General features: G+C 52.1%; 1 protein-coding gene across 1 annotated transcript; it reads right to left on the reverse strand.

Annotated features, from left to right (window-relative positions):
* Positions 1 to 6039: 6039 nt before the first annotated feature.
* On the reverse strand, positions 6040 to 15394 carry ZDHHC22 (zDHHC palmitoyltransferase 22). The gene is made up of 3 exons (XM_027120139.1): positions 15206 to 15394; positions 12660 to 13199; positions 6040 to 7129 (listed from the first exon to the last, which is right to left on the reverse strand). The coding sequence occupies exons 2-3, from the start codon at positions 13183 to 13185 to the stop codon at positions 6864 to 6866; spliced, it is 792 nt and encodes a 263-aa protein (XP_026975940.1). The 5' UTR covers positions 13186 to 13199; positions 15206 to 15394; the 3' UTR covers positions 6040 to 6863.
* Between the last annotated feature and the right edge of the window lie 11406 nt (positions 15395 to 26800).

The following is a 26800-nucleotide window of genomic DNA, read 5'->3' on the forward strand; positions in this document are numbered from 1 at the left end:
ATCTTAGGGTCTCTGGTACCTCCCCTGCTCTGGTCTCTGTGGGAGGGGGTGTGAGAGGTGCCCGGCTGTGCTCAGCCTTCTGGCAGTGTCTGGTCCCCACCTGCAGGTGCCCTGATACTGCCTGGGAGTAACTGCCTGGAAATAACTGAGGCCTTTCCCCCAGGCTAGGCATTGTCCCTGAGCCCTGGAGGATGGCCCCCAGCCTGGACTGTCCTCAGACCCGCACAGTCAGTCTCTGGTAGAAGCTGCTTCATCCAGGGCAACTCGCCATCATCATCAGTCTGGGAGGAACCAGATACACCCCATAGTTCCTGAAATCAGCCTGTTTTCACCTGCACAGTCACCTTAAGCAGCTGACTGTCTGCTCTGTGAAGAGGGAGGCGGAGCCTTATTCCTGTCTCTGTTCCCACCAGGGCCTGTCACATAGTAGGTGTTCAATAAATGTGTTGGCTGAATCAGTCAGTCAATGAATTGATGAATAAAAATGCAACTCCTTGTTACTTTTCAGCAGGGAATTTATTGGATGTCTACAACAGTCCACGTAGAAAGACAATCTAGTGTCTGGGTTAAAAGGATAAAGTCAGGAGCAGGCAGCCTGGGTTTGAATCCCAGCTCTGCCACAAGGCTTTGGACAAGTTATATAACCTCTTTCGGCCTCAGTTTCTTTATCTGGAAAATAGGGGTAGGTAAATCATACCTCAAGGGGTTGCTATGAGGAATAAATAGTGCAGGTAAAGTGTGTGTACGACAAGGGCCTGCCATGCAGAGAATGTTCAGTAAGTGCTGGTCATTCTCACTCACGGTAGAATTACTGCGACAGTAGTGTCAGTGGACTGCACTCTACACTAGGAATGGGGGAAACCAGGGCACTTCATCGTCTCCATTCCCGCCCTCTAAGGTTCACAGTAGAGTTGGGAGATGAAATCCACAAGGAGGGAGGAAGTTAGAGCTGCCAGGTGTAGGGGAAGATTCCCCCAGGGCTGGACTAGTTGAGGAGAGGCCCTGTGGGATGTAGTGGGGCTGGGAGAGGCCTAGGCTGATGGAAGAGGCATGTGGTTGTGGGGTGTGGGGTCACCCATGAGGGGGCAGCGGGCCACAAGGGGGATGTGGACCTTGCCAGTCAACTCAGGAGACTGTACATCACGCAGGTTATCCCTACATTTCAGGGTTTTCAGCTTTTCAAATCTACTCGAGCTCCTGGAGGCCATCCTGGCAGAAACAGTTTCCTTCCAACCGCATTTGCTGAGTCTGGGTGGGAAGGAAAGAGTGATGGGGAGCTCCCAGAGGCCCCTCTTTGGGCCCAGGGTGAGGTCCAGGGATCTCCGATGGTCCCAATTGAGTTTTCCAGCAGCTTCAGGCTGAAACTCTGGGCAATAAACATGACCCCCTGCCTTTGGTCTCCAACCTGGAGGACCCTGCTGATCTAAACATCAGTTTGTGCCTGATGCACCCAAGCAGGACACCCTTGACCTAGGATGAGCCAAGGGTTCGTAAAAAGTGATCAGAGGGAGGAGACGGGGGAGCGTGCCCTTAGGACTAAAATCTTCTCTGACTGTGGTTGCATACTCATGCTCCTATCACTCCTAAATGGAGACTTGAAATTCCCAGAAATCGACTGGCATCCCTGCCCCTGGATAGTCCTTCCCATCCCCACTTCCACCCACAGCCTTGCTTTTCTGCCTAGCCAACTCCTATTCATCCTCTGTGACCCAGATGTCACCTCCTCTGGGAAGTCTTCCAGCCTACCCACGGCTGAGTGAGTGCTCTCCTCCAGGCTTCCCTAGCACCCTGTCTTCCTCCTTCCATCAGCGCTGTCATACCACAGGACCGTCTGTGATTGGTCCTCTTCCCTGTGAGCTCCCCCAGGTCAGGCAATGGGTCTCATTCATCTTTGCCTTCCTGGTTTTTGGCACCATGCCTGGCATCGAGTCAGCATCAATGAATGTTCGAGGCATGAATGGAGAAGCTGGGCCAGCACGACCCAGAGAGAGAGGAATAGGGCAGAGGCAGAGGCCAACACCAAGAGCAGCTGAGCTACCCCAGACACCGCCTGCCCCACCAGCAGGCTCGCCTGGCCGCTAAGCAGGTCCAAGGTTCTACCTCATCTCTAAGGCACCTGGGATAAGACAGGAGTCAGGCATCCTTGCTCTCTGCCCATCACCCCCTTTTCTCCCCAGCAGGAGGGGCTGCTTCCCAAGCATCCCTGAGTGCATGCCCAGAAGCAGGGCAGGAGGGACGTGAGGGGGAACAATGAGGCCAGTTGGAGGACACAGGGTACAGAGAGGAGCCAGGGCACTGGGGGGACCAAATACATGGAGTGACAGGGACAACCATGCTCTTAGTGGAGGAGACTGGCTGAAAGATGGCTGCCAGGACCGAAGGACTGGGCTCCTCATTATAGTGGAGGGGGATGTGGTTTAGGTCTCCTCGAGTACATCGTTTCCCCAAAGCTTCTTTGGTTCCCGAGCGCTGGGGAGCCCAGTATCTCCCTGTGTCTGCCACTGGGTGTGGAGACCAGAGGACCTATGACCTCTATTGCCACAGGCAGATGGTTCCCCACCCCCCGGCTTTGGGAGTCAGAGACTTGTGCGTAAGAAAGCTCTGAACCCCTTCCTCCACTCAAGGTTGCAGAGTGGTTATTAAGAGTGACACCATCAACTGCCAACCAATGGGCCAATGACAGTGGCGAGCGCTTCAGGGGCCCTGAACCCTGCCCAGGGTCATGTTCTCCTCCCAATTCCAGTGCTCCTGATGGCCTGTCCTTTGAGGTCACACTGATCACCCCACCTCAACCTTCAGGATCACCTTGAATCCTTTCACCAGTGCCCCTTCAGTCATGCTCCATGTCTGTGAAGTGCCTCTGATATCTTCCCTTCCTTACCAGCCTACAGCCACTATTCCCCCCTAGACCCTGGTTACATAATACGCAGATCATAGCAAATGCCTCTTACCTGGTCCCTCCCACTTCCAGTCTACCTGCCAAGGCTCCATTTTCTGAACTCTAGCTCTAATCAGGTAATTCCCTTGCTCAAAACCTTCAATGGTTCCCTATTACCGGTCAAATTTATTCCAGATCTCTTAGCTTGGCATTCAAGGCCCCTCTGCTCAGGTCCCAACTCTTAGCCTTAACTCCCTCTGCCTCACTGTGATGTCCCCTATCCTAACTGTTCCACGATCATTCCAAGGCTCCAGGCCTGTTCCCTCCACCTGGACAGCCCTCTCCATCCCTCTCCACCTGCAGAGATCTCATCCCTCCTTCCAGGCTCTGCCCAAATGGAAGCTCCTTGCTCCCTACCTCTGGATGTGCTCTCTTCGTCCTTTGAGCACTCCCAGGATGTGAACCCCCGGAGAACAGAGCTGTCTCATTTGTCTTCCAGCCCCACTGTGTGCACAGCCCAGTGCTGGGCACATCAGGGGAAGAAGAGGTATGCAGTGAGTGAATGAGCACGGATCTGTGCAATCATTGAGCACCTACTATGTGCCTGGTCCCTGCCAGGCATCCAGGGTACAGTGTGAACAAGGCAGGTGTGTCTGCCCTGTGGAGTATGGATAGCTCACACTCTAGAATGTGCTGAGGGTTAGCTGCAGCTCCATTCATCCCTTCCCGCTGGCCCCAGCACATCTCGGGACTGCCTTGCTGGTTGCCCCTTGGTGTGTGTTCAGGGAATGCCGACCCATATACAACACTGACCTTGGCTGAAGGTTCTTCAACAGCCCAAGTAGAATGAGCACTTCGCAGCTGTGTCTTCCATCAGTCCAGGCCTGCACATCTTTGGATGCATCAGAGGCTATGCCCATTCCCCTGCTCAGGGACCACTCCCTCCCTGCAGGGCTCAACACCCTCCCAGCTGCCAAGGTGTCCACGTATTATAGGGGCCGAGAGGAGGGGGCCCTGCCTGATCCTCGGTGGTGGGCAGCTCTGGCTGAGATGGAGGACCAGGCGGACTCCCCTCTTCATTCACTCCCCAGCTGTCATGGGAAGGAATGGGAGAGAGGGATTGCGAGAGGGAGGCGGAGGCAAGTTCCCAGGTGGGACATTCCGTCCCTGGTGCCTGTGGGTCCACGCAGACCTGCTACCAACCAGGGTTGATACCCGCACTTTTACCAACCACGTGGCACAATCCTGACCACTCACAGTGGACACTGGCTGAAGGGCTGGAGCAGGATCCTGGGGACCCCGCGCCGCTGCCAGGCGCTGCCCTTTTCATCGCTGGATTCGAGGTGAGCCCGGATCCCAGAGAAGGAGCAACAGTGTCTGGGCAGCAGGGGCGGATTACTCAGGGAGTCTGGACACTGGTTACTTACCTACTGGAACAGAAGCGTTTTTAATACTTACCTTAAATATTTTAGCAGCTAGTATGACCGTGTCGGTATACTCCAGCCTTGCCAGCCCTGCTACCGACCAGAGCGCCAAAACCATCACAACAAGTCCAATTTAAAACCACATATTTTATTGATGTTCTTCATCGACATTATAGGGCCATGTGTACAAATATTTCTCAAGTCCTACACCTGGCAACCTCCCCACTGTCACCCCCACTGGCCAGTCAGCCAGGAGATGACTCCCTGCACGTATCCCTTTTGCTCCCTCACACTGCTGAGCCTCCAGGAGACTGAGCAGGGCAGGGCTGGCTTCCAAGCCTGAGCTTTGGGGTCAGGAGTGAGCCAGGCCCTTTCCCTTCTCGCCTTCCACTCCCATTGATTCAATATGGTCAGAACTGAGGGTGAGGATGCCCCCCCCCGCCCCAATGACCCCTCCATCCAGGAAGCCTGGGCTCCCCTTCAACCCTCTCCACCACATCCTTCCCCTCCAAGTGACCTATCCTGCTGCCCAGCAAGATGGCAGAGTGACTGTTTTGCAGGGGGTGGGGACATGGGGTCAGCAACAGGATGCTCCTGGTGGCAGGGATTTCATCCTGTTCACCACCGTATACCAGTGCCTGGTGGAGACTTGGCACACAGTTGGTGCTCAGTAAATACATGTAGGATGAACGAGTGACTAATATAAGAGGGAGAACTATGAGCAGGTGGCACCATTACTACATTAGTTCTCTAGGGGCCATGAAGGCAGAACCAAGATAAAGTCCTCCCAAGCTCTGCTCGAGACCTCGAGGTGCTGTGCCGTGTCGTGTGGCAACGGTTGGGGTCACTGTGGCCACCAGCTGGACACTGCAGAGTGTGGGCTCCAGCAGACTGGATGGCAGAATGGCCTTGGGACCCGGTCAGGAGGGGGCGCTTGTGTTGTCCCCACTCCCTCATATGCCCCAGGAGTCTGGTCTTCTGGGTCCCAGAATGCAGAGCAGTGCCCTCACCCAGAGCTAGTCAGGGCTGGTCTCCCAACTGCACCCCTATATTCCGGTCTCCCCGTTCCTGAGCCTCAACTCTCCCAATCTCACTCCTCAGAGTTGAACATGATTTTCCAGCTTTGCTCTCCCCACCACTGCCCCGACCTGCCCCTGACACTGTCCCCTCTCCCTGTCCTCAAAGGCCAACCCCCTCAGCTAGCATTAATACCTAGTAGTCCCATCTCGCTGGTGGTCGGGTAGGGTCCTGAAAGTTTGCATCATGATTTTCAGACTACTCCACGCCCGCCCCATCCTCCATGAAAGCAAATAATTCACAGGTGTCTCTGCAGATCTTGCCTCTGGACCTGGCAATCATGAAGAAGACACTGGCATCTTGGGGTGGGAAAGGATCTTCCTTTCCCTGACCCTGTGCAGAAATTCTTTCCACAGCATGCCTGCCAGATGACTGCCTAGTCCCTTCCGGAATACCTCCAGTTGTGAGGCACTCACTACCTTCCCAGGCAACTATTCAAACACTGAACAGCTTTAGCTGCTAGAATGTCCTTCAGAAATGAACCCATTTGCCCCTTTCATTCTCAGTCCCCAAATATCCCAGTGCCCAATCTCTGTGTGACCCTCTCTCTTCCCATTCTTTCTCTATTTTCATAACAACATTCCTCACCACTTCTCTCTATCTCTCTCTCTCTCTCTCTCTCTCTCTCTCACACACACACACACGATCACATGCCCCCCCCTTCTATATGGTTGTGCAGTCACACACCACTCTCATTTATCAGTATCTCCCTTTCCTTCTCTCTTCTTCCTTGCCTTCCCAGCATCTAGCAAAGACCCAGAGGCTGGAAGAGTGCCAGGGAAAGGAAGCATCCAGCCAGGTCCTGGATGGCACTGGGTAGCCGGCTGGGGCGGGGTGGACAGGGGACAGCAGCTAGAAGTCCCAGGCCATTGGCTGCTGTCTCCCAGAGAAAGGCCTTGCAACTTGAGGGCTGGGCAGCGAGCTGCTGAGTTCTTTTTTCCCTCCATTGTTCACAATTCCACGGAGGGGATGAGGACACACACCCCTCCTTTCCCAACCTCACTAGCAGCTGGCAGAGCTGACTTGGCTGCCTCTCACACATGGTGATTTTAAACCTTTTGCCAGACTCCAGGTCCTGGGGAGCTGCATACCAGCAGCAAGAATCCCCTCCCGACTCCTGACATGGGGCTGAGAGGAAAAGCTCTAGCAGATAGCAGTGATGACATGAGACTTGGTGGAGCGTGGGTGAACCAGGCAGAGGGGAAAAGCAGGCACCCCAAGGGGGAAGAAACAAAAGAGAAGCTCTGAACGGTTAGCAGCCACCAGGCTGGCTCACGGGGAACCTAGCAATGCCTCAGTGGCCATTTTCCCTCCTTGTCATGATCCACCAGCCAACGCTGTTCTCTGTATGTTACAGACCAGGGGTGGATGCTAGGGCCTTACCGGCCCAAAGCTGTAGTGGGCCATGGGTGGAGACAGGGTGCTGTGGTCTTATGTTCACGAGGAGTCAACACACACACAGAGAGAAATGATGGGAGTGCCTGCTACTTGTCCCGCTGCTTGGAGCTCTCACTTCCAACATTGAACATGGGGACCAGCAGGCCCAGGAGCCACCTCTTTCCGAAGACCTCCTGTAAGTTCTTGCGCCAAGGCCGGGCCCTCACTGCCACCCCCTTCCGCACCTGGTGGCGGGTCTGCCCCCGGAGGATCAGCAGCAGCTGATGGCAGCAGAAGCCAGCGCAGGCCAGGCCGACGGCAAACCAGAGGTAGAGCATGAGGATGACGAACATTTCAGGACCAAGGACAGCTCCTGCAGGGGGGCGGGAAAACAACAGGATCGCTTTACACCCAGGCCACGCCCCGAACTGCCGTCCCAGCAGGCGCTTTCCGCTAGGGAGGGAGATTAATGAGATTGAAGCTACATCTCAGCTCGGCAGCGAGGGAGAGGAACAAGTTGTCCTAACTTCTTCTTACTGCTGATGGCTCCTGAGGCGAGAGAGGAGAACGGGGGACGTGGGAGACGCTTCTATGGGCAGTGCCTAGATGCTAGCATTTCCTCAGGGTCAGCGATACCATCTCTCTCTGCCTTCTCTTTTGGGGCTAGAAACAGGGAGAAGGGTTGTTTTTCAGGAGGAGAGAGGAGTGAGCTGAGGACCCTGGAGAGGGAGCTGGTGCCTGGGCAGCTGTCTAGACTGCAGTGCCTTCTCCTCGGAGCTGTGAGCACTGGCTGGGAGGACTCGGGAAAGTGACAGCATGATGGAGAACAGGGCCTAGTCATCAAGAAGAATAAATCACGAGTTTCAAGGCAGTGCAGAGGATAATTCAGTCATCAATGTTAAAAAGAGGACAGTATGGCCGCTGGAACTTTCAGCCACAGCTGTCCTGTCAGAGCTTGCTAAGGCTGGAAAAGGCCCCCAAGGTCATCAGTCTAGGTCCCTGCCTTGAGCTGGACCTTCCCTAAACCCCTCTAAACCAGCACTCTCCATGACTGGTTTAAACATCACTGAGTAAGAGATTCTCCACTCTTCCTCCGAGTTGGGGTGGCTGGTCCGTGCTAAGTTTGAATCTCCCAGCTCTGTGGTCTTGCACAAGTTTCTTAACTTCTCTGAGCTGCAGTTTGCTCATAATGTAAAATGGGTATAACAACAATGACTCCATGGGGTTGCACGTTTCAGAGAAATTGTGTGCGCAGTGGCCAGCATTCTGGTTCACACTCAGCGCAGCACTCCCTGCTGGGCATCCTTCACAGATAAGGAGACTACCTCCAAAAGGGGCTCAACCTTAACTCTTAAGACCATCACGCTTTCTCCTTCTCCTTTCCAGGGCTTGGAGATCTGGCTGGGCTACAACTTTAGCAGCCTTGACCTGCCCAGCAGCCAGGGCAGTGGGCCCAGGAGAGAACTCAAAAGCCCTCCTCAGCCCCTCTCTCCAGCAGGGCAAGCTCACCATCACTTCCTCCAGTGAGATGCCAGAGACCCTACCTTATAACCTATTCAACCTCTGCAAATCTCAACCCTATTCCTCCCTTCTCCAGCTTCCCGTGGTGCCCACGGACCTATTCTCAGCTCCCCACGTTTCCATTCCCAGACCCCTGAGGGCTGGGCTTTTAAAACTTTTCCAGGGACTTCCCTGGTGGCGCAGTGGTTAAGACTTCACGCTCCCTATGCAGGGGGCCCAGGTTCGATCCCTGGTCGGGGAACGAGATCCCACATGCATGCCACAACTAAGAGTTCGCATGCAACAATTAAGCAGCCTGTGAGCCTCAACTAAGGAGCCCGCCTGTCGCAACTAAGACCCAGTGCAACCAAATAAATAAATTAAAAAAAACACTTTTCCAATCTGAGCAATGGTGGACTCAGTGGCCAGGAGGATGTGGATATGACTCAGGTTTGCTCATTAGCATCCCCCTCTTGCCCTCAGCCCTAGGAGCTTTGATAGCAGGTTTCTCTGTGCAAACTTGGGGACAAATAAAGTCCTGCTGTCCAGGGGACGGAAAGCTCAGTCCAGCTGGCTTGCACGGGGGGCAGAGGGCAGCAACGGTACAGGGCTCACCTTGCGCTGTGCCATGCCTCTGACCTACTTCTTCCTTGTCAGCACAGGTTAGCTCATGCAGCCATGTGCAGGATGAAGGATCCTGGAACCATGGTGCCCTCTGGGGTGCAGGAATGCTACAGGCAAAGATGGCGTTCAAGCTGGGCTGTGCAAACATCAGAGCTGTCGAGCGCAAGCCTGCCTTGCACCTCAGCCTCAGGGACAAGCCTGGGCTGATGGAAGCTGTCTTCCACAGTCTCTTTTCTGGCGCTAAATAAAAGCATGAAGAAAAGCCCTTGTGGCCTTTCCCCGGCCCCTTGCAGCAGCTACAAAAGGCTAATCTGGGGACATGCTTTCTCTCAACGTGTTTGAAGCTGCCTAGCCTGGCTGCCTCAGCTTCTCTGAACTATTTAATAATAGTGCTGCTTCTTTTAGAAAATCACAGAATATTCCTAATGGGCCTGAAGGGTCACACCATCCAATCACTCCACCCTGGCTTTCCACCAAGCACCTATAGCACCTCTGACAGATCATCACCCAGCATCTTTAATATACATCCTGGGATAAGAAGCTCTCTCCCTCCCAAAGTGGCTCATTCATCAAGAAGCAACTGCAGAGAGGCAGTATTGTGGGAAGAATGTGGGCTCTGGAGGCTAGCAGCTCTGAGTCCAAAGCTTGGGTTGGACTCATACTAGCTGTGTGCTTTCAAAGCAACTTAACCTTGTTAAGCCTTTGGTTGCTGAGTCTTTAAAAATGATATAATAATACCTACCTCACAAACTTGTCCTGAGGATTGGATGAAATGAGACCCGCACAGTGGTTAGCACATAATATTTGCTCAACAAATATTAACGCCTTTTCCCTTCTACTGGACTTTCTGGCACTCACCACACTGGCGTACTTTTCCAAATGCCACGACACAGGTCAGATGGTGTCATCTCCATTTCCCAGATGAGAAGAATGAGGCTCAGAGAAGTGACACAACCTGTACTGGTCCCACGAAGCCAAAAGAAAGAACAGCTTCTAAAATCTAACTGGCCAGTCTCCTTCCTCTCTGGCATCAACGGAGGGCATGTGGGTACAGCCACCAGAAGACCCCCACCCCACTTCTGGCTCACGGGGCCCACACACGGCCATCCCATGCTCTGGTGGCAGATCTGCCTTAGGAGCAGTACCACAGTTGGGGACAGCTCAATCTAGCAAACGACTTGTCCCTTTTTACACCCTCCTGTCCACCTGGCCTCTGGAGCAGATGAGAGGGCAGTGCCCTCAACCATTTGGGTTGAGAAGAGAGGGAGAAGGGACAGGAGGGGAGAAGCTGAGCAGGTGAGGTGTGTGTCTGGGCAGGCGAGAGAAGGGCTGTCAAGGGGAAAGATGAAAGGCCAGCGAAGGAGGAGGACGAGATGGGAGAGTTGGAGATTAGAAATCACGGCCTCGGGACTTCCCTGGTGGTCCAGTGGTTAGGAATCTGCCTTCCAGTGCAGGGGATGTGGGTTTGATCCCTGGTCGGGGAACTAAGATCCCACATGCCATGGGGCAACTAAGCCCGTGCACTCTAGGGCCCGCGGGACAACGAGAGAGTCCCCGCACCGCCACTACGGAGCCCGAGCACCACAACTAGAGAGAAGCTCGCGCGCCGCAGCGAAGAGCCCATGAACCGCAACAAAAGATCCCGCACGCGACAATGAAGATCCTGCGTGCCGCGGCTAAGACCCAATGCAGCCAAATAAGAAAAAGAAAAAGAAATCTTGTCCTCCTTTTCCTAGTGGGTCTGGTGAGGAGGTAAAAGATGGTGGGACTCACTTTTCTGCTAGAATAGGGATCTGGGCCCCAGGATAGGCACTGACTGGCTCTGCTCCCCCATCAGATCAAAGCAAGAGGTTCCTCTTCTTTACTTTCCTGTCTCCCACCCAAACCTAGCACATATGGACAGGCCTCAAGCCCAGCTTAAATCAAACCATTTCAAGATCCTCTCTTTGGAAGCATCCATTTTTATGTGATGAAACTACTTGGAAAAGAAAGTGTAATCAGCCTCTCTGGCTCTCCTCATCTCTCCACCTGCCTGTGCTCACACTCTACCGCCTAGCCCGCCCACTTTCCCTCCCTCGTCCTGGCTATTTCAGTCCCAGCAGCCTCCTATGCTGGCGCCAGGATCCAGAAGGTCGGAGAGCTCTGAGTTCTGGGTCCAGCTCAACCACCAGCCCTCAAGGCAACCCTCATAGCTGGGTCCTTCCTCCAGGGCCTCTGTGTCCCCACTGCCAAATGGCACAAAGTTTTACACCTGCAGAGGACTGGGCTGAGGCCCCAACAAAGACCAAAACGATCGCTTCCCCCAGGGGCCGAATTTTATGAATGTCCAGCCCAGGCATATCAAGACAATTTGGGGCTCTCAGTGGAAGAAGCTGCACTCTGTCTTTTTTGTCCCTGAAAGGTCAGTGGGGTATGAAACACGCTGTATTCCCTCCGCTGCTGCGCGTTGTCTAAAGACCTGGGAGGCAGGCCAGAGGCTGCTGCTCGGAAGTACTAAGATCCTGGGGAGCCATTTAACCCCATCTGAGCCTCAGTTTCTTCATGAGAAATGGAGATGACATCACACACGCACAGCTACGTGTCCCTATGTGCATGCTACTAATTGTAACAGCCAAGTCAGTCAGAGTCAAAGGCCGGGGTAGGTGGAGTGAAGGAAATGAGGTAGCGGCAAATTTCATGGCCAGGCAGGGTGGGTCCTGACCGGTGTCAAGGCCTGGTCCCTGCCACCAGGAACCAGGTTCCTCTGGGCCTGGTGCCCCACTCTCCTTGGGGTATGCTATATAAAGCACAGTCCTCACCAGGGGGCATAGCTGCGCCCCGGTGTGAAGGTCTACATGCCTGGCTCCTGCAAGTGTAAGAGCCTCCTGGAGGGTCAGATTCCACGCCAGTCCCATGGCGCTGTGGTGTGAAGATGGAGCCATTAAATATGGCTGCATCTCCAACCAGGGTGCTCCTTGCTCTGAGCCATCTGCAGACTGGAGGACAACCTGGAGGGGGTCAAACATAGTGGGTAGGAGGGCGAGGGTTAGCCTCCTGCTGGGACTGGCCCGGCACCCTGGTCAGCCTTACTGTGGTTGACCAGCAAGACCTTTGGAGGGCAAAGTCCTCGGAGGAATGTGAGCAGGATTGGGGTCCAGGCAGAGGAAGGACATAGCACGGGGGTACCTCGCAGGCCGCACGGAGGGACGGCCAGCAATCAGCCCCTCCTGGCACAGGGCAGGTGTATTGCCTGGTTTGCCACAATTCTATGAGCAAATGGGCAGCGGCGAGCACCGAGGAGAAGATGAATGAGGATGGATGTGGGGAGGGAGGTTGCCAGCTGACATACAGCATGCCCAGTTAGTCTGCTTTTTTTTTTTTTTTTTTTTTTGCGGTACGCGGGCCTCTCACTGTTGTGGCCTCTCCTGTTGTGGAGCACAGGCTCCGGAAGCGCAGGCTCAGCGGCCATGGCTCACGGGCCCAGCCGCTCCGCGGCATGTGGGTTCTTCCCGGACCGGGGCACGAACCCGTGTCCCCTGCATTGGCAGGCAGACCCTCAACCACTGCGCCACCAGGGAAGCCCTGCCCAGTTAGTCTGAATTTCAAACAGATAACTAAAAAACTTTAGTGTAAGTATGTCCACTGCAATATTCAGGAAATACTTATATTAAATAGTTATGCATTGTTTATCTGAAATTACAATTTAATTGGGCATCCTGTATTTGCTAAACCTGGCAAACTTGGGGTTGAGGTAGAAGGTCTTTGCATAGGGCCCAACCTGCCTGCCAAGGCCCACTCACCGGAGAAGAACTGGCTGATGGAGGTGGGAAGGAGCGTGAGGAAGGCCAGGGGGTGGGCGAAGGAGATGGAAAGGACTGCGGAGATGTAGGCCACGCCGGCCACCATGGAGTAGAGGCAGGCCAGGGAGGTGTAGAGGCAGAACAGGATGAAGTTGCGCATGTTCCTGCTCCCGATGCAGTTGCCGGTGAAGAAACAGTGATGGTCGTGCCTCAGGGTGACTCTGGCGCACACTCGGCAGAAGTGGGCGCTGGGCGGAGGGCACAGGGCCCTCCTGGCTGCGGTCCCCTGGCAGGCGTCCAGGTCGTCTGGGGAGTTCTGGATGACCAGGACGTAATTACCCAGGGCGTTGGTTGAGAGGAACAGGAAGAATGCCCCGTGGAGCAGCGCAGGTGAGAAGAGCCGGGCGGCCGAGGGGTCCTCACGCATACTAGGCAGGAAGAGGAAGAGCTGCAGCACGAAGGTCACCAGGGAGATGCACAGGAAGTAGGCGGGGGCCACCACGTTGAGCAGCCTGAGGGCCAGCATCCTCGATTACATTCCTAAGGGGCCCAGGGGGAGAGGAAGACTCACTGCAGCGTCCGGAGGGCTCCCTAGGGCTCTCCCCGGCGCTGTCTGTCCGTCCTGCTCCACGCAAATCCATGTCCCTCGGACCACCTCTCCTCTCTTCCCTAACCCGTGACCAAGCAGGCGTGAGACCCCGAGATCGTGACAGCGTCTGGGAGCCAAACCCTACTTTCTGGTGCCCACCTCCTCCGTGTTTGAGGCACCTCGGCGCCTTGACGGCCCGGGGGTCAGGTACAAGGAGGGCGAGGTGGGGACTTGTTCTCAGTCCGTAGGAGGTGGATGGGGGTGGAGGAGCGGCGGGCGGGGGAGGGGGGGCTGCCTAGGGCTCTGCTTTTTTTGTTTTCTTTTTCTTTTTTTTTGCGGTACGCGTGCCTCTCACTGCCGCGGCCTCGGGCCCAGCCGCTCCGCGGTATGTGGGATCCTCCCGCACCGGGGCACGAACCGGCGTCCCCTGCATTGGCAGGCGGACTCTCAACCACTGCGCCACCAGGGAAGCCCCTAGGGCTCTGCTTTTTTATGGCAGTGGAGACGTGCCCAGGTTTGGGATTCCTCCTTCAGACCCCCTAGGAGGAGAAAGCAGAAGATCTGGGGTGGGGGCAGATAGAAATGACCTACTGGAAGTACTGTTTCACCTCCCCTTTCTCCTTGCCACCCCCCCCCATATTGGGCAATACTCAGGGACCTTACGCATAACGCAAAGAGCTTTGGGGGTATGTGTGCTTGCCTGTGTGTGTGTGTGTGTGTGTGTGTGTGTGTGTGTGTGTGTGCGGGGGGTGCTCCTTGTGTGTGATTTTGTATGTGTAATCTGTGTGTGCCTCGGTATCTGTGTTTGTGTGTATCTGTGTGTACACACACGCAGCCGCTGCCACCTGGCTTTTTAGAAAAAATCAATGACAACAATCGATACATTCCCACAAGCACTTAGGCGATGGGTGGGATGGGGGGCGCAGCAGGAATACCTGTGTCAGCCGTTTCCGGTCAGCCCATCTCTCCGAAGCTGGCTGTCCTAGCTATTTCTTGGCAAAGAGCGTTTTCATTTGAGGCGACGAAATTAAAATCGCCCCCCCCCGCTCCGCGCTTTCCTCCCGCTCTCCTGGAGCGAGAAACCCAAACAACCCCGATGGCGCTGAAACCCCTTCGATGCCAACAAGCTCTCCCTGGGCGCAGGCGTGGATGCTTGGCCAGGTTTCCAGGGGATCGACCCCCGCCGCTGAGCGCAGCCCTACCACAAATTTATTCCACCCCGCCCCACAGCCCCGGTTCCTGCCCGGCTTCGGAAGCCACTGAAAAATAGGATTCCGGGCGCCCGCGAGAACTTTTCCAGGGGCTAAGGAGCAGGCGAGCCCGAGGCGCGAGAAAAGTTCTGGGAAGGCTGCTGCACCCAGGACGGGCGAATGCCACTAGGCCTCCGTCCAGGCTGTCCCGTCCCCACTGGGTGACTGATCACCTTGGAGTCCCCTTTGCAGGTGCCAGTGCCCCAGGAGACTCGCGCCAGCCATGCGGACCGCGGGTCTCTCACCGCCGCAGGGGCTCAGCGCAGGGCACGCCAGGGGGTGGTCGCTGGGGGCTCCCGGGGGCTGCGGCGGCGCTGACCACCCTAGAGAGCCCTGGCCCGGGATCCGGCGAAGCGAGTGTCTTCCCCACGCTGGTCGCCAGGGGGGCCGCGGGAGCAGCCTCCAGATGCGCGGCGGCGCCTGGAAGGCGAAGGACGGGCTGGGGGAGTGAGGGGCGCACGGCGGGCGGCCGCACCGCAGCCCCGGCCCTGTGCGGGAGAAGGGACATCGGAGACCGCCGGGGCGGCCCGGTGGCCGTTTAGCACTGGCGCCGGCCGCGCCCGCGGCGGCGGGCGGCACAGCCGGAGCCCTAGCGAGGCAGGCAGCGCGGGCGGCCGCCGGCCACCGCCTCCCGGACGCCCGGGAAGCCGCCCCCCGCGCGGCCGCCGCCGCCGCACCGCCGCAGAGCAGTGGGGAAATGAACTCACCAAGCTCTGGTCGCGGACAAGAGGAGCCCTGCACGCCGGCTCTCGCCCTCCCCGAGGCTGCAAAGTTGTGGGCTCGGCCCCGCTGGCTCGCAGCCTCCTCACGCTTCGCTTCGGGGACTGGGCAGGTAGCGGGGGTGTGGGGAGGAGGGAGCGGGCAGCTGCCGTCCTCCCACTGGGGCGCCGGCGAGTGGGGGCCAGGAGACGGCGGGGATGGCAGCTGGGCACCCCCGCCCCCAGCCCGCCACCCCTCCCTCCCCTCCTAGGGGCGGTGCTCTGGCCACCCCTCTCAGCCTCGGGGACTTGCCCCCCTTCCTCCCCTCACTCCTCTGGAGCGGGCTGGGGCTCCCCGCCTGACTTCAGCCACTGGTTCCAGCTGGGAGCTCTGGATTCCACCCTGATGTGATGCTCTAACCATCATCTGCTCCTTCCCTCCCCACTGTGGCTAACAGCCCTCCGCTGCTGCTCTCCATTCTGGGACCGAGGAAAACCTGGGGGTTTAGGAGTTCAGCTTGCCAGGGGCAACACCCGTAAAGATCAAAGTCATTGTGCACAGAAGTGCTGAGAGCCCCGACTCTGGAGCCTGTCTGCCCGGGTCTGAATATCCATCATTCACTACTGTGTGATCTTCAGATTCCAGTTTCCCCATCTGTAAAACAGAGATGTGAGGGTTATATGACAACAATTTATGTAAAGCCCTTAAACAGGGCCTACCTATGGTGAGCACTATTTGAGCATTATTTTATAACCATTGACTCTATCTATTGGGTCCTTACTAGGAACCAGGCACTGTGCTAATAAGCCTTTAGCATAAGGCAGCTTTGTTGATCCTCTCAGCAGAAGCTCCATGATCCCCTTGTATGGATGAGGAGATTGGTGCACAGAGAAGCTAAGTCACATGCCCAAGGACACAGAGCAGGTAAGTGACAGAGCCTGGATTTGAACTAATGGACCTGCTCTCAGCCTCTACACAACGCAGCATCACCCTGAGACCCAGGGGGAGCTCTGATTTGGGAGAAGGGAGGACAACTGAGTGGTTCATCCAGACACAGAGCTTCTGCCTGGAGTCCCACCCTCATCTCCCTGTTCCTATTTCCTTTCTTTTTCTGATCCCACTAGTCTGAGGTGGGTACCAAGAGGGTGGGGACAGTTGGCCAGTGTGTGTCAAATGGAGGTTGGAGGGAGCAGAGACAGCTTTGAACCACTGCAGGAATATTGACACCGCCACTACGTCGGTTTCTTGGGCTGTCGGAGCTCACCTACCTGCCCTGTTCCACTCCTCTGGGTGAAGGCAAACGTCATAAATAAATGATTATTTATTGTTCCTCAACGGGTTGATTAAAACAAGAACAATCCCTTAAAACGAGGACAATATGCTTATCAGCTCAGCCTGTATTTTTGAAACATCACATACTGTTTTCTCTGGATTTCGACAGTGTGCATCAAAATAAAAGAGGGGGGCTTCCCTGTTGGTGCAGTGGTTGAGAGTCCACCTGCCGATGCAGGGAATGCGGGTTCGTGCCCCGGTCCGGGAAGATCCCACATGCCACGGAGCGGCTGGGCCCGTGAGCCATGGCCGCTGAGCCTGCGCGTCTGGAGCCTGTGCTCCGCAAAGGGAGAGGCCACAACAGTGAGAGGCCCGCGTACCAGAAAAAAAAAACCAAAAAACAAAAAAAGAGGGGACCAGGAAACATTTTCATGTTCTGAAAGGATTTTACATACAAACAAAAGAACAGCTTGCCAGGTGTTGGCTCTGAGAATCTGGCAGCCCTGTGAGATCCAGCGGCCACAGGGCAGATAGAGGAAAGCACAGGTGGCTTTTTTTTCCTTTAGAGCTTCTTGGTGTCAAAATCATAGCTGTCTGGAGGAGACAGGGAGGGAATGGAGCATTTGGCTCTATTGATTGAAGGTCTCCATTCCCTAAATACCTTGAGAGTTGGGGGGTATTTCTAATTTTATTTTGCATATGGGTGTGTGGTGGGAAGGTGTGCGTCTGAATGTCTGTGTGTGTGTGAGGGTAGGGAAGGAGAGAGAGAGAAAGGAGAAGCTTTAAAAGAAACGTGGGAAGATGTTGGTGGGGGAAGGGAGTATTCAGCCAGGAAAGAGGCAGAGATCTGGCCTTGGGAACACAAACGGACAAAAACAATGATTTATTTAGAAATATGGTTTATCAACAGAAAAGGCCATTAAAGCTTCAGATCTAGAGCTAGTAGCTCCTCGGCACCCCGCTAAGTGAACGGAGTAAGAGGAAACACAGCCAAATGTTATTTTGTTTTTGTTTTTCTAAAGTTGGTGATTATCTCTGACAAAATCAATATAGAAGGCAGTTCGAAAACTTCCCTTCAATTCTGGCCCCACCAGAATTAAGCAGACTAAGAATGGACACTTTATTGCCACTAACCAGCTGTGGCACCTGGAGCAAGTCATCAAACCTCTCTGATCTCAGTATTCTCATCCGCAAAACGGGATGAAGATGTTACCTTGCGGTGTTGCTGATGATCAAATGGGATGACATAAGTGCCTCAGTCCCAGCAGGAGACTGGACAGTGTTAGCTTCTTCCTCCTCCTGTCTCTCTTCTGGGCTCTTATCTTTATCAGCAAGAACGCCTTATCTTTCTAACTAAAATGAGAGCTCCCGGTCTATGTTGGAAATATTTGGGGGTCTCCTCCATATCGCCTAACATGATGATGGGACACTGAGTAAAAGTGTATCGATGATGAATTGATACTGGTCTTTATCTGAGAGGAAAAGCTACATTCCAAGGTCTTTGAAATGTCTGCTGAGGACACATTTCCCATTGATCTTGCATCCCGCCACCACCCACCCCAACTCCAGTCTCATCCTCCACAAACAGTGCCAGAAAACGATTCATAAGCCACACTCTCCCTCGCCCTTATCATATGTTCTCATAGTCAAGCTATGACTGTACCTGCAGGCGATCCCAAGGGGTCAGGAACACAGACAGGCATCTGATTGCTTGTGAGCGCTTTCCCAGAAATATGTACCACAAATCTTGCTATTTCCTGAGGTTATCTGAATAAAATGAATTCCCTTCCCAGTGGCGATCATTCCACTTTGCTTCAAAATATTGTGTACAAAGAGAAGAACTCTGTGCAGTAAGCAGCTTCTCCCTTGGGTGGGGAACCCTACACATGTCTGTCTGGCCCTACAACTCCCCAAGCGTCTGGGACAGAGAACATTCCAAGAAGCAAGGGCCACACCTAAGGAGGCAGTGGGGGTGGGTTTCCTTCATTCTCATGCTCTTATTTCAGATTGATCAGGGTGAAGATAGACTGGGGTCTCAAGGTTACCTTTTTTTTTTTTCCCAATGTTCAGTTTCCTTTAATGACTCCCATTCTCCCTGAAGGGCAGGTGCAGGCAGCTAGGCGATGGCAGGAGATGTTCACTTAAAGATATTGCCCTGATTGAAGGTTTTGCCTGGTGCCCTGAAATTAAGATTTTAATAGACATCCTCAGACAGGATGCTCTTTACTGTCAACACCAAGTCATAGCCAGAGGCAACCACAAAATGCTCCCCAAGTCTCAGAAAGTTTAGTGAGATGCCATCCCTGCCTGCCTGGATTCAAAAAACATACAAGTGTAATCGTCGTCTTAGCCAGCCGAATACATGAAAATTGGATTATCACAGAATTTCTATTTGGAGGTGATAATTTACTTGGCCAACTGCATCTTCACTTTAACAGTAACATTACTTTGATGTAATATACTGCTTTGCAGTTTACAAAGTACATCTACAGAATTAAAATTTTATTCCACAAGCCTCTCCACAGCCCTGTAAGCTAGCTGGGGAAAAAGTATTAAACCCATTTTTCTTATGAGGAAACTGAGGTTCAGAGATTTCCTGCACATTAATTTGCAAGCCTTGCCTATGTTCGATTTAAAGTGTGGCTTAACGTGTAAAAATCTCATTGCTAGTTAACTTTTCTGGAAGATGAATGAAGGATGCAGGTACAAAACATACTCCCTCAGAAGAAGAGATCTGCATAATATCTCTTTACATAAGATATTTGGGTAAAATTGCATAAACAAAGTACGCCTGCAGCACATTAATCAAATGTTCTCTAACGCTCTGCTGTTTGTGGCGCTGGAGAGTGTGAACGTGATTGGGGCCAGTGATGTTCATCATGCAAGACCACATGCCAAGGTAGAAACAGCAGGTGTGAATGTCACCCTCTGAGTGACAGGTACCCTCAGCGGTCTCCCTAGTGATTGATGCATCAGGGTGGCAACCTTGCCTCGGCTTTGGCAGAGCCTCCTTTGAAGTGTTCAGGCTATGGAAAAATGAATGCGATCTTTTACCAATTAGCCATGGTTTTCAGGGACTGCTCAGGCAGTCGTGGTAGGAATGCCTATGCCTGTGGACCGGTACACAGCTTAGCGGACAGAGGTAGTGGCAGCAAGATTAATTGGCCCTTTCGTCTCCAAGCATGCAGGAGGCAGAGGGAGAGAGAAAGAGGGAGGGAAAAGAAGAAGGAGGTAGAAGGCAGAGGGGAGAAGAAGGAAAAGGAGGGGGGAAAGGAAAGCGGTGCTGAGAGAGTGGACATTCACCTGTCTGACACAACTCAGTGTATGTCTTCAGGATGGAGAAGCTCGGGAGGCACAGGAGGAGGTCGGCGGTCTCCGTGGAGACCCCTGCAATGCCAGGTGTCCAAGATGGGAGGGTATGAGGCAGAAGGTTGACATCTCAATTAGAGGAGGAGGGAGGGGAGACCAGGAGAGTGAGGTCACTGCAGTGCGCTTGGCTGTCATAGGGCTCTTGGCTATGCCCTTATGGCCGCAGAGCAGCAGGCTGCCCAGACCTCACACCCCGGAACCCCCGCTGCTCCAGCAGAGATGGCCCAGGGCCTGGTGTGATGTGATGGAAAAAGCACGAGCTTTTGGTGTGAGCTTTTGGTGTCTGCTGGCTAGAGCCTGAAGCCTTGTTTTCCCATTCACTTGCTGTGTGACCTTGAGGAAGTTCCTTCCTTTGAGCCTCAAATACCTTGCCCATTAAATGGGGCTTTTAACTAACCTGCAGCTTTGGTTGTGAATTTTAAATGACAAGGATAGCACCTGCCTTTTCGACTGAAATAATCCCCCAGCTACTAACTACCAAATAATCCTGCTTGCTGCATAGCATCTACTGCTTCTATGATGATCCTGTTTGTTTGTATGTTTATTTTCTAGTTTGTTGTCCCGTTCCATCTGATAAACTATAAACTTCCAAGGACAGGGACTTACCTGTCAGCTTTGTTTCTGTAGCTTGGACCCAGCACAGAGCCTGGCACACAGTGGGTGCTCAATAAATGTTAGAATGAGTAAGAAACAGTCTTGGGGACGAAGGAAGGAACAATTTGGGTGTGGAAATCTATACCTTGATTGTGGTGGTAGTTATATGACTATATGTTTGTCAAAACTTATAGATCTGTACCCTTCAAGAAGGTGGACGTTACTGTATCTCAATGTCTGACCTTTAAAAATAGGCTAGAAGGAGCAACGGATAAACAGAATCCCACCGTATAAAGATTCATATTTACTGATACTTATTGTGCCTGGCCGGTGGGGGCCAGGAGCCTTCACACCGGTTATTTCATTTAATCCTTACAGCACCCATGCCTAATGAAAGTCTGATTCTACCTATTTTGTAGAGGGGGAAAATGGGGGCTCAGAGTGGTTTTGAGATGTGCCAAGATTGCAAAGCTTGCTGGCAGCAGGTATAAAATTCACTTTACTTGATTCCAGTGCCCAAGCCTCACCCAGTGTTGTTCCTTCTGTGTTTCTCACACTTAAACCCTCACACTGACATAGAAATAAAGAGCCTGCTTTTCTTATGGAGCGGGAACATACCATGCTGAGGCTGGTCTCTTATGCTTTAGCCTGAGTTAGCCAGCCAGAATCCTTTCTCAGTGAAACAAGGTGTAGAGAGAATGGGCTTTTTGCTGGAGACAGGGAATGGGGTGGAATGGGGACTAGAGATAGCATAAAGAGGTCTGCAGTAGGGGATAGAAGTGTCAGCTGGGACCAGGAGCCAAAGGAGAGGGTCCGGAAGAGCAGTCAGAGGACAGCCTCCGGCGCCAGATGATCTAGGCTCAGACTTCAGTTCCATCAGTCACCTGTGTGACCTTGAGCAAGTTAATCAACCTCTCTGTGTCTCAGGTTCCTGATTTGCGAAACAAGGTTAATAATAGTTCCCACCTCATAGAATTTTTATATGGATTACACAAGGTAACACTTGTAAAGCACTTAGAATAGTGGCTGGGGCAGAAATATTAAGTAAGAGGTAGCTATGGTAATTAATTAAGGTTAGGTTCTGTGACGTATGACAGAAACCCCAAGAGAACACTGGTTTAAACTAAGATGGAAGTTTACTTCACTGTCACATCAGTGAAGTTTAAAGGAGCCAGTCCAGGGCTGCTACGGAGGCTCAATGTTTATCTGCCCAGACTCTCTCTACTCTGTTGCTCCATCATCCCAAGCATGTTGCCTGATGGTCCAGAATGGTTGCTCCTGCCCCAGCCATCATATCCATATTCCAACCAGCAAGAAGGGGACAAGGAGAAAGGACATGCCCCTCTCTTTAAGGATGTTTCCTGGAAGTTGCACACAACACAGCCACTTACTTCTCATCACCCAGAACTTAGTCACATGGCCACACCTAGCTACGGATAGCTAGGTAATCCGCTAAAATTTGTGAGTTGTATTGATAAAAAGGAAAAGTAAAATTAATTTGGGGGACACCTTGGAGTGCTTTCTTCTACTATGGAAAAGCTTAGGCATATTCAAGTTATTTATCCCCCAGATCTCGGGACAGACACAAGATTTTCCTGGCACTTCCAGCCTCACTGAGATCCCAGTTCCTCGCTGGTCAAATGGAGCTACTACCCCCTGCCCTTCCCCCCACCCCCACTGACCTTTGCCTTGCTCTTGGCATCTCTCCTCACAGAAACAGGCCCAGGAGAGGCAGCTGCAGCCTGCCAAAGCCTTGACCTCAAATGAACATGGACAGTAAGGACTACAGGCAGCTGTGGTCAGTGTCCCAGACCATCTGGCCAGCTCAGCAAGCTTGAAATCTGGCCCTGGATGAAACAGAAAAGAAGAGACAGAAAAGGTGAATTTTGAATTTTTTTTTTTTTTTTTTTTTTTTTGCGGTACGCGGCCCTCTCACTGCTGTGGCCTCTCCCATTGCGGAGCACAGGCTCCGGACGCGCAGGCTCAGCGGCCATGGCTCACGGGCCCAGCCGCTCCGCGGCATGTGGATCTTCCCAGACCAGGGCACGAACCTGTGTCCCCTGCATCGGCAGGCGGACTCTCAACCACTGCGCCACCAGGGAAGCCCAAATATTTTCTATTTTTAAAAATCATATGAGTAACATGTTTTATAAGAAAACACAAAAATTTTTATTAAAACGAAGCAGAAATCCTTTAATACTAAACCCAGAGATAATCATCATTAACATTTCATATGTGTCCTTCAATCCTCTATCTGTTCAGACTTTTCCTCCTTAATTACAAATTTGGGCTCACACTTCATCCTCTTTTATAACTAGTGTTTAAAATTCAGCAATAATAAAAAAGTCCTTCCATGTTGATAAATACATTTCCCACATCATTTTCAATGGACCATGTGTATGTCTCTCTTACAGAAGGGACACAGTTTAGCAGGGAGGCAATTTGCCTTTGACCTTGGTATCTGGTCAGAATATGCTCTTCAGCTTCATCTTCAGCCTTGGTCTTTGAAAGGCTGAAGAGCTAAGTTCAGACTTCAGCATCATTTCTGGGTTCCCTGGACTTGTGTATGATCCATGAGCTATGACTGTGTTACATAACCTTCGCATCCAAGAAGCAAAATCATCTCCGTTATACACACATGGCATGTCATTTGGCTCTACCGCTAATAATCACTTTCTAATGTAGATCACCTTCTAGAAGTACCTTGTAATGAGTATCTTCTTTTGTGCTCTATTTGTTGAAATTCTACCAGTTAAAGAATAAATGTATATTTATTATTGCAAAAGTAAAATGCTGTATCACTCATGATAATTATAAACACTGTCCCTTTTTTTGGGTACAGAAATCATTATTAAGCCTTTCAAATGTTTAAATATAGAAGGAAACATGGATAGCTAATACAAATATTGAGAAAGCATGTCAGCCAAATACTTTTAGAAGATGCTTTTGGAGGCGACAACAATAAAACATTAAAATATTATGAAGCAGAATAATAGAGATTAGATTGTATCGTAGTTCTAATCTTTGTAGAATTGTTTGTGACACTAGCATTTGCAACACTAAACAAAATAATCTTTTTTTATTTTTTTAAATTTATTTATTTATTTTTGGCTGCACTGGGTCTTCGTTGCTGTGCGCGGGCTCTCTCTAGTTGCAGTGAGCGGGGGCTACTCTTCGGTGCGGTGCGTAGGCTTCTCATCGCGGTGGCTTCTCTTGCTGCGGAGCATGGGCTCTAGGCACGTGGGCTCCAGTAGTTGTGGTGTGTGGGCTCAGTAGTTGTGGCTCGTGGGCTCTAGAGCGCAGGCTCAGTAGTTGTGGCGCATGGGCTTAGTTGCTCCGTAGCCGGACCAGGGATCGAACCCGTGTCCCCGGCACTGGCAGGTGGATTCTTAACCACTGCACCACCAGGGAAGTCCCAATCTTTTAAAATGTAGTCAACTTTTAGTCACCTTATTCTATCTAGGTCATGAAGCTTTAATAGAAAGCCCTATTTGTCATTATTTACACCTTGTAAAGATAAAATAAAAACAGAATGTCAACCAACATCCCAATTTCATGAGGAGGCAGACCTCTAAAATAATGTGTAATACTATCCATGGCAAATCATATTTGACCCAACATAGGAAGAAATATAAAGAATTTAAAGAAAAGTAGAAATTATTAGAACAAGTGAGGATCACACTTCTCCACCATCCTCAGTTGAAAGTAAGCATCAATTTATTAACACAAACGTGCGTAGTATCCAATACAGGAGCAAAGCTCACTACTGCCAGCCCTGGGGAAGTGAGTATTGCTCTCACTCTAAAATGTTAAATGGTTAAGCATTGACAATGACATTCATTAATAATGAAATTATCATCACAAGCAATCTCTGATAAAATTTTAGATGTACTCTTTATCAAAGATGTTTGTTCCATAAAGGTCATATTAGACATTGACCTGGACTTCAGCTGAGTAGTACTGATCTTGGCCATTTGGTATTCAACCAAAGTGTGTGTTGAGTGCATCTCTGACTTTAGATTATTCCCAATTTCTCACTATTATTAGTAACATTGCAGTGAATGTCCTAGCACAAACAACTCTGTGGGGCTCTATGATTATTTCCTTGGCTGAATTCCTAGAAGTGGAGTGGCTGAGTGGAAAGGATCCCTATTGCCAGCTACCCACCGCAGAAAGTTTGTACCAGCTTCTCTCCCATAAGAGGAGTGGAGCAGGGCGAGATTGGCTCCTGGCGCCTCGACAGCTATGGCACCTGTATTCTCAACCTCGCACGGTGGTTAGCAGTTGGATGGTTGAGAGTAGCATCCTTCAGGTAGCTCCAAACCCTCCTGGATCCCATCATTGTGACCATAGCTATACTTCCTTTGGGGTTTATCTTGTTTCTGGCATTGTGATAGACCCTTTAGGTACTTCTTGCATTTTAATCCTCACAGTGGTGGTCTTAGTAAAGATTACTTGCCTCATTTTATACATGAGGAAACTGAAGCTCAAAGGTTGGGTGGCCCTGCTCCCAGCCCTAATGGAAGCCTCCAGAGGCTGGCCAAGCAGCAGAGTGAAAGTTATTTCCTGCAAGTAAACGAAACTGTAAACTCCAAACCCCATTACGCCAACTATTCAGTCCCTGGAAGCTAACAGGCTCCCTGAGGCCTCCTACCTGCATCCATTCCAGCCAGGGCTTAAAGGTAGAAGAAAGGTGAAGGGCAGCGCCGACCGAACCCAACCGTGCTCTGGGCTGGGCTCTGTGCTGGGCACTTTACGAGCTTTGCATGTCCATTGCTTCTTGGTTGTTTCTGAAGGAGGCTGGGCCAGAGCCTCTGTTATCCCTGAGCAAGCTGCCCCTCTGCCTGGTGTGCGTGTGTGTGCGTGTGTGTGTGTGGTAACTCAGACTCTAACAGCACCAGGAGAAGGTCAAGACTGTTGGCCACTGAGTCCCCCACATAGCTAGTTGACAGTTGACTAGTTGGGGAGAAGTGTAAGTAATGACCACATGCCTGGGACTTTATATACACTATCTCATTCAGGTCTCAAACTGCCAGGTGAGATATTCACATCTTCCTGGAGAGGAGCCAGAGGCTTAGGAAAATGTTCAAGAACTCACAGCTAGTAAGTGGCGAAGGACACAAATAGTCCAGGATAGACGCTTATACTTTCTCTGATCCAGATGGGAAAATGCACCCTAGTACATTTCTATAAATATTACCCTTGTAAGAGCCTGAAGGCTTGAGGGAGAAACAAGCAGGCTTCAGAAGCCCCGTAAGAGCAGGAAGGCTGCTGTTCTGAGGCCTCGCAGAGGAAGAACGCATTGTCCCTGAGCTGAGGGGGACACACGAGGGGAGTCCGCCTGGGGAGGGTGCTGAGCCCTGACTTTCCAGGCAGGAGCAGAATTGCCTGGGCTGAATGAGTGGTAGCGGTGAGACGTTGTCCTCTCATATGAGGACCTACCCCCTTCCTTTCTTTTTCTAGGTCTGGGCCTCAGAAAGGGAGACCTGAAAGCTTAAAGGAGATGAGGATGGGAGTGGTCTCCTCTCCTCCCTGGTGTCCTTCAGCAGAGACACATACAAGACCCATGGGTGCCACTGCCAGAGCTTGGAGTCACAGATCTGAATCCAACCTGTCTTAGTTACTCTCCAGCTGTGTGACCTTGAGCAAGTTACTTAACCTCTCTGAGTCTCAATTTAAGCCATAGAATGTGGGCGCACGAATAGTTCTTTACCAGTGGTTGTGAGGATTGAGGGAGCTGAAGCCCCAGCCCCATTGCCACCTCAGCCAGAAGCCAGCCCTCTGACTCACTGTCTCCAGTGCCCACCTGTGCAGGGAGCCTGCCCTGGGAAGTGACCTGGGACCCCTGGAGTTCCAAGGACCCACCTGAGGCCCTCCAGGATCCGACCCCAAAGCCTTGTAGGCTGCATGCTTACTCAGAGCCTTCCGGCCTTTGCATGTGCTATGGCCCCCAACTGAAACACACTTCCTGCCCCTCTGCCTGCCTTATTGAACTAGCCTTCAGGCTTGACATAGCTGCCCTTGTCTCCAGGAAACCTTCCCTAGCCCCCAGGTCTGCACCATATCACACCGAGTTTTAATGTCCTGTTCTCCATTGAACTGTGAGCTCCTGAAGCGTAGAGAATAGGTTCTGCCCATGTTGTAACCACAGAGCGTAGCATGGAACTTGGCCCAGAGCAGATGCTCAGGACATGTGCACAAAATAGAAGGAAGGATGAATAGAGTCTACAGGGGCCTGAGTAGCAAAACTATTGGAGACAGACTACAACAGAACCTCTGTTTGAGCCAGGGAATCCCAAGCTAGAAAGAGGAGGGCAGGGCTTTAGTTACCATGGTTTCAGGGAACCTGTCTTTTCAATCTGTCAGGC

This window comes from Aethalodelphis obliquidens, unplaced genomic scaffold (genome assembly GCF_003676395.1).
Source record: "Aethalodelphis obliquidens isolate GAN/ISIS:26980383/991018 unplaced genomic scaffold, ASM367639v1 scaffold21, whole genome shotgun sequence".
In the NCBI taxonomy this organism is placed as follows: domain Eukaryota; kingdom Metazoa; phylum Chordata; class Mammalia; order Artiodactyla; family Delphinidae; genus Aethalodelphis; species Aethalodelphis obliquidens.

What these genes read in the sequence shown, in the direction of transcription:
- ZDHHC22 (XM_027120139.1), bottom strand. Translation starts at nt 13,185, where the DNA reads ATGCTGGCCCTCAGGCTGCTCAACGTGGTGGCCCCCGCCTACTTCCTG. An exon ending in CATCAGCCAGTTCTTCTCCG is followed by an intron (nt 7,130 to 12,659) that starts GTGAGTGGGCCT and finishes GCCCCCCTGCAG; the next exon opens with GAGCTGTCCTTGGTCCTGAA.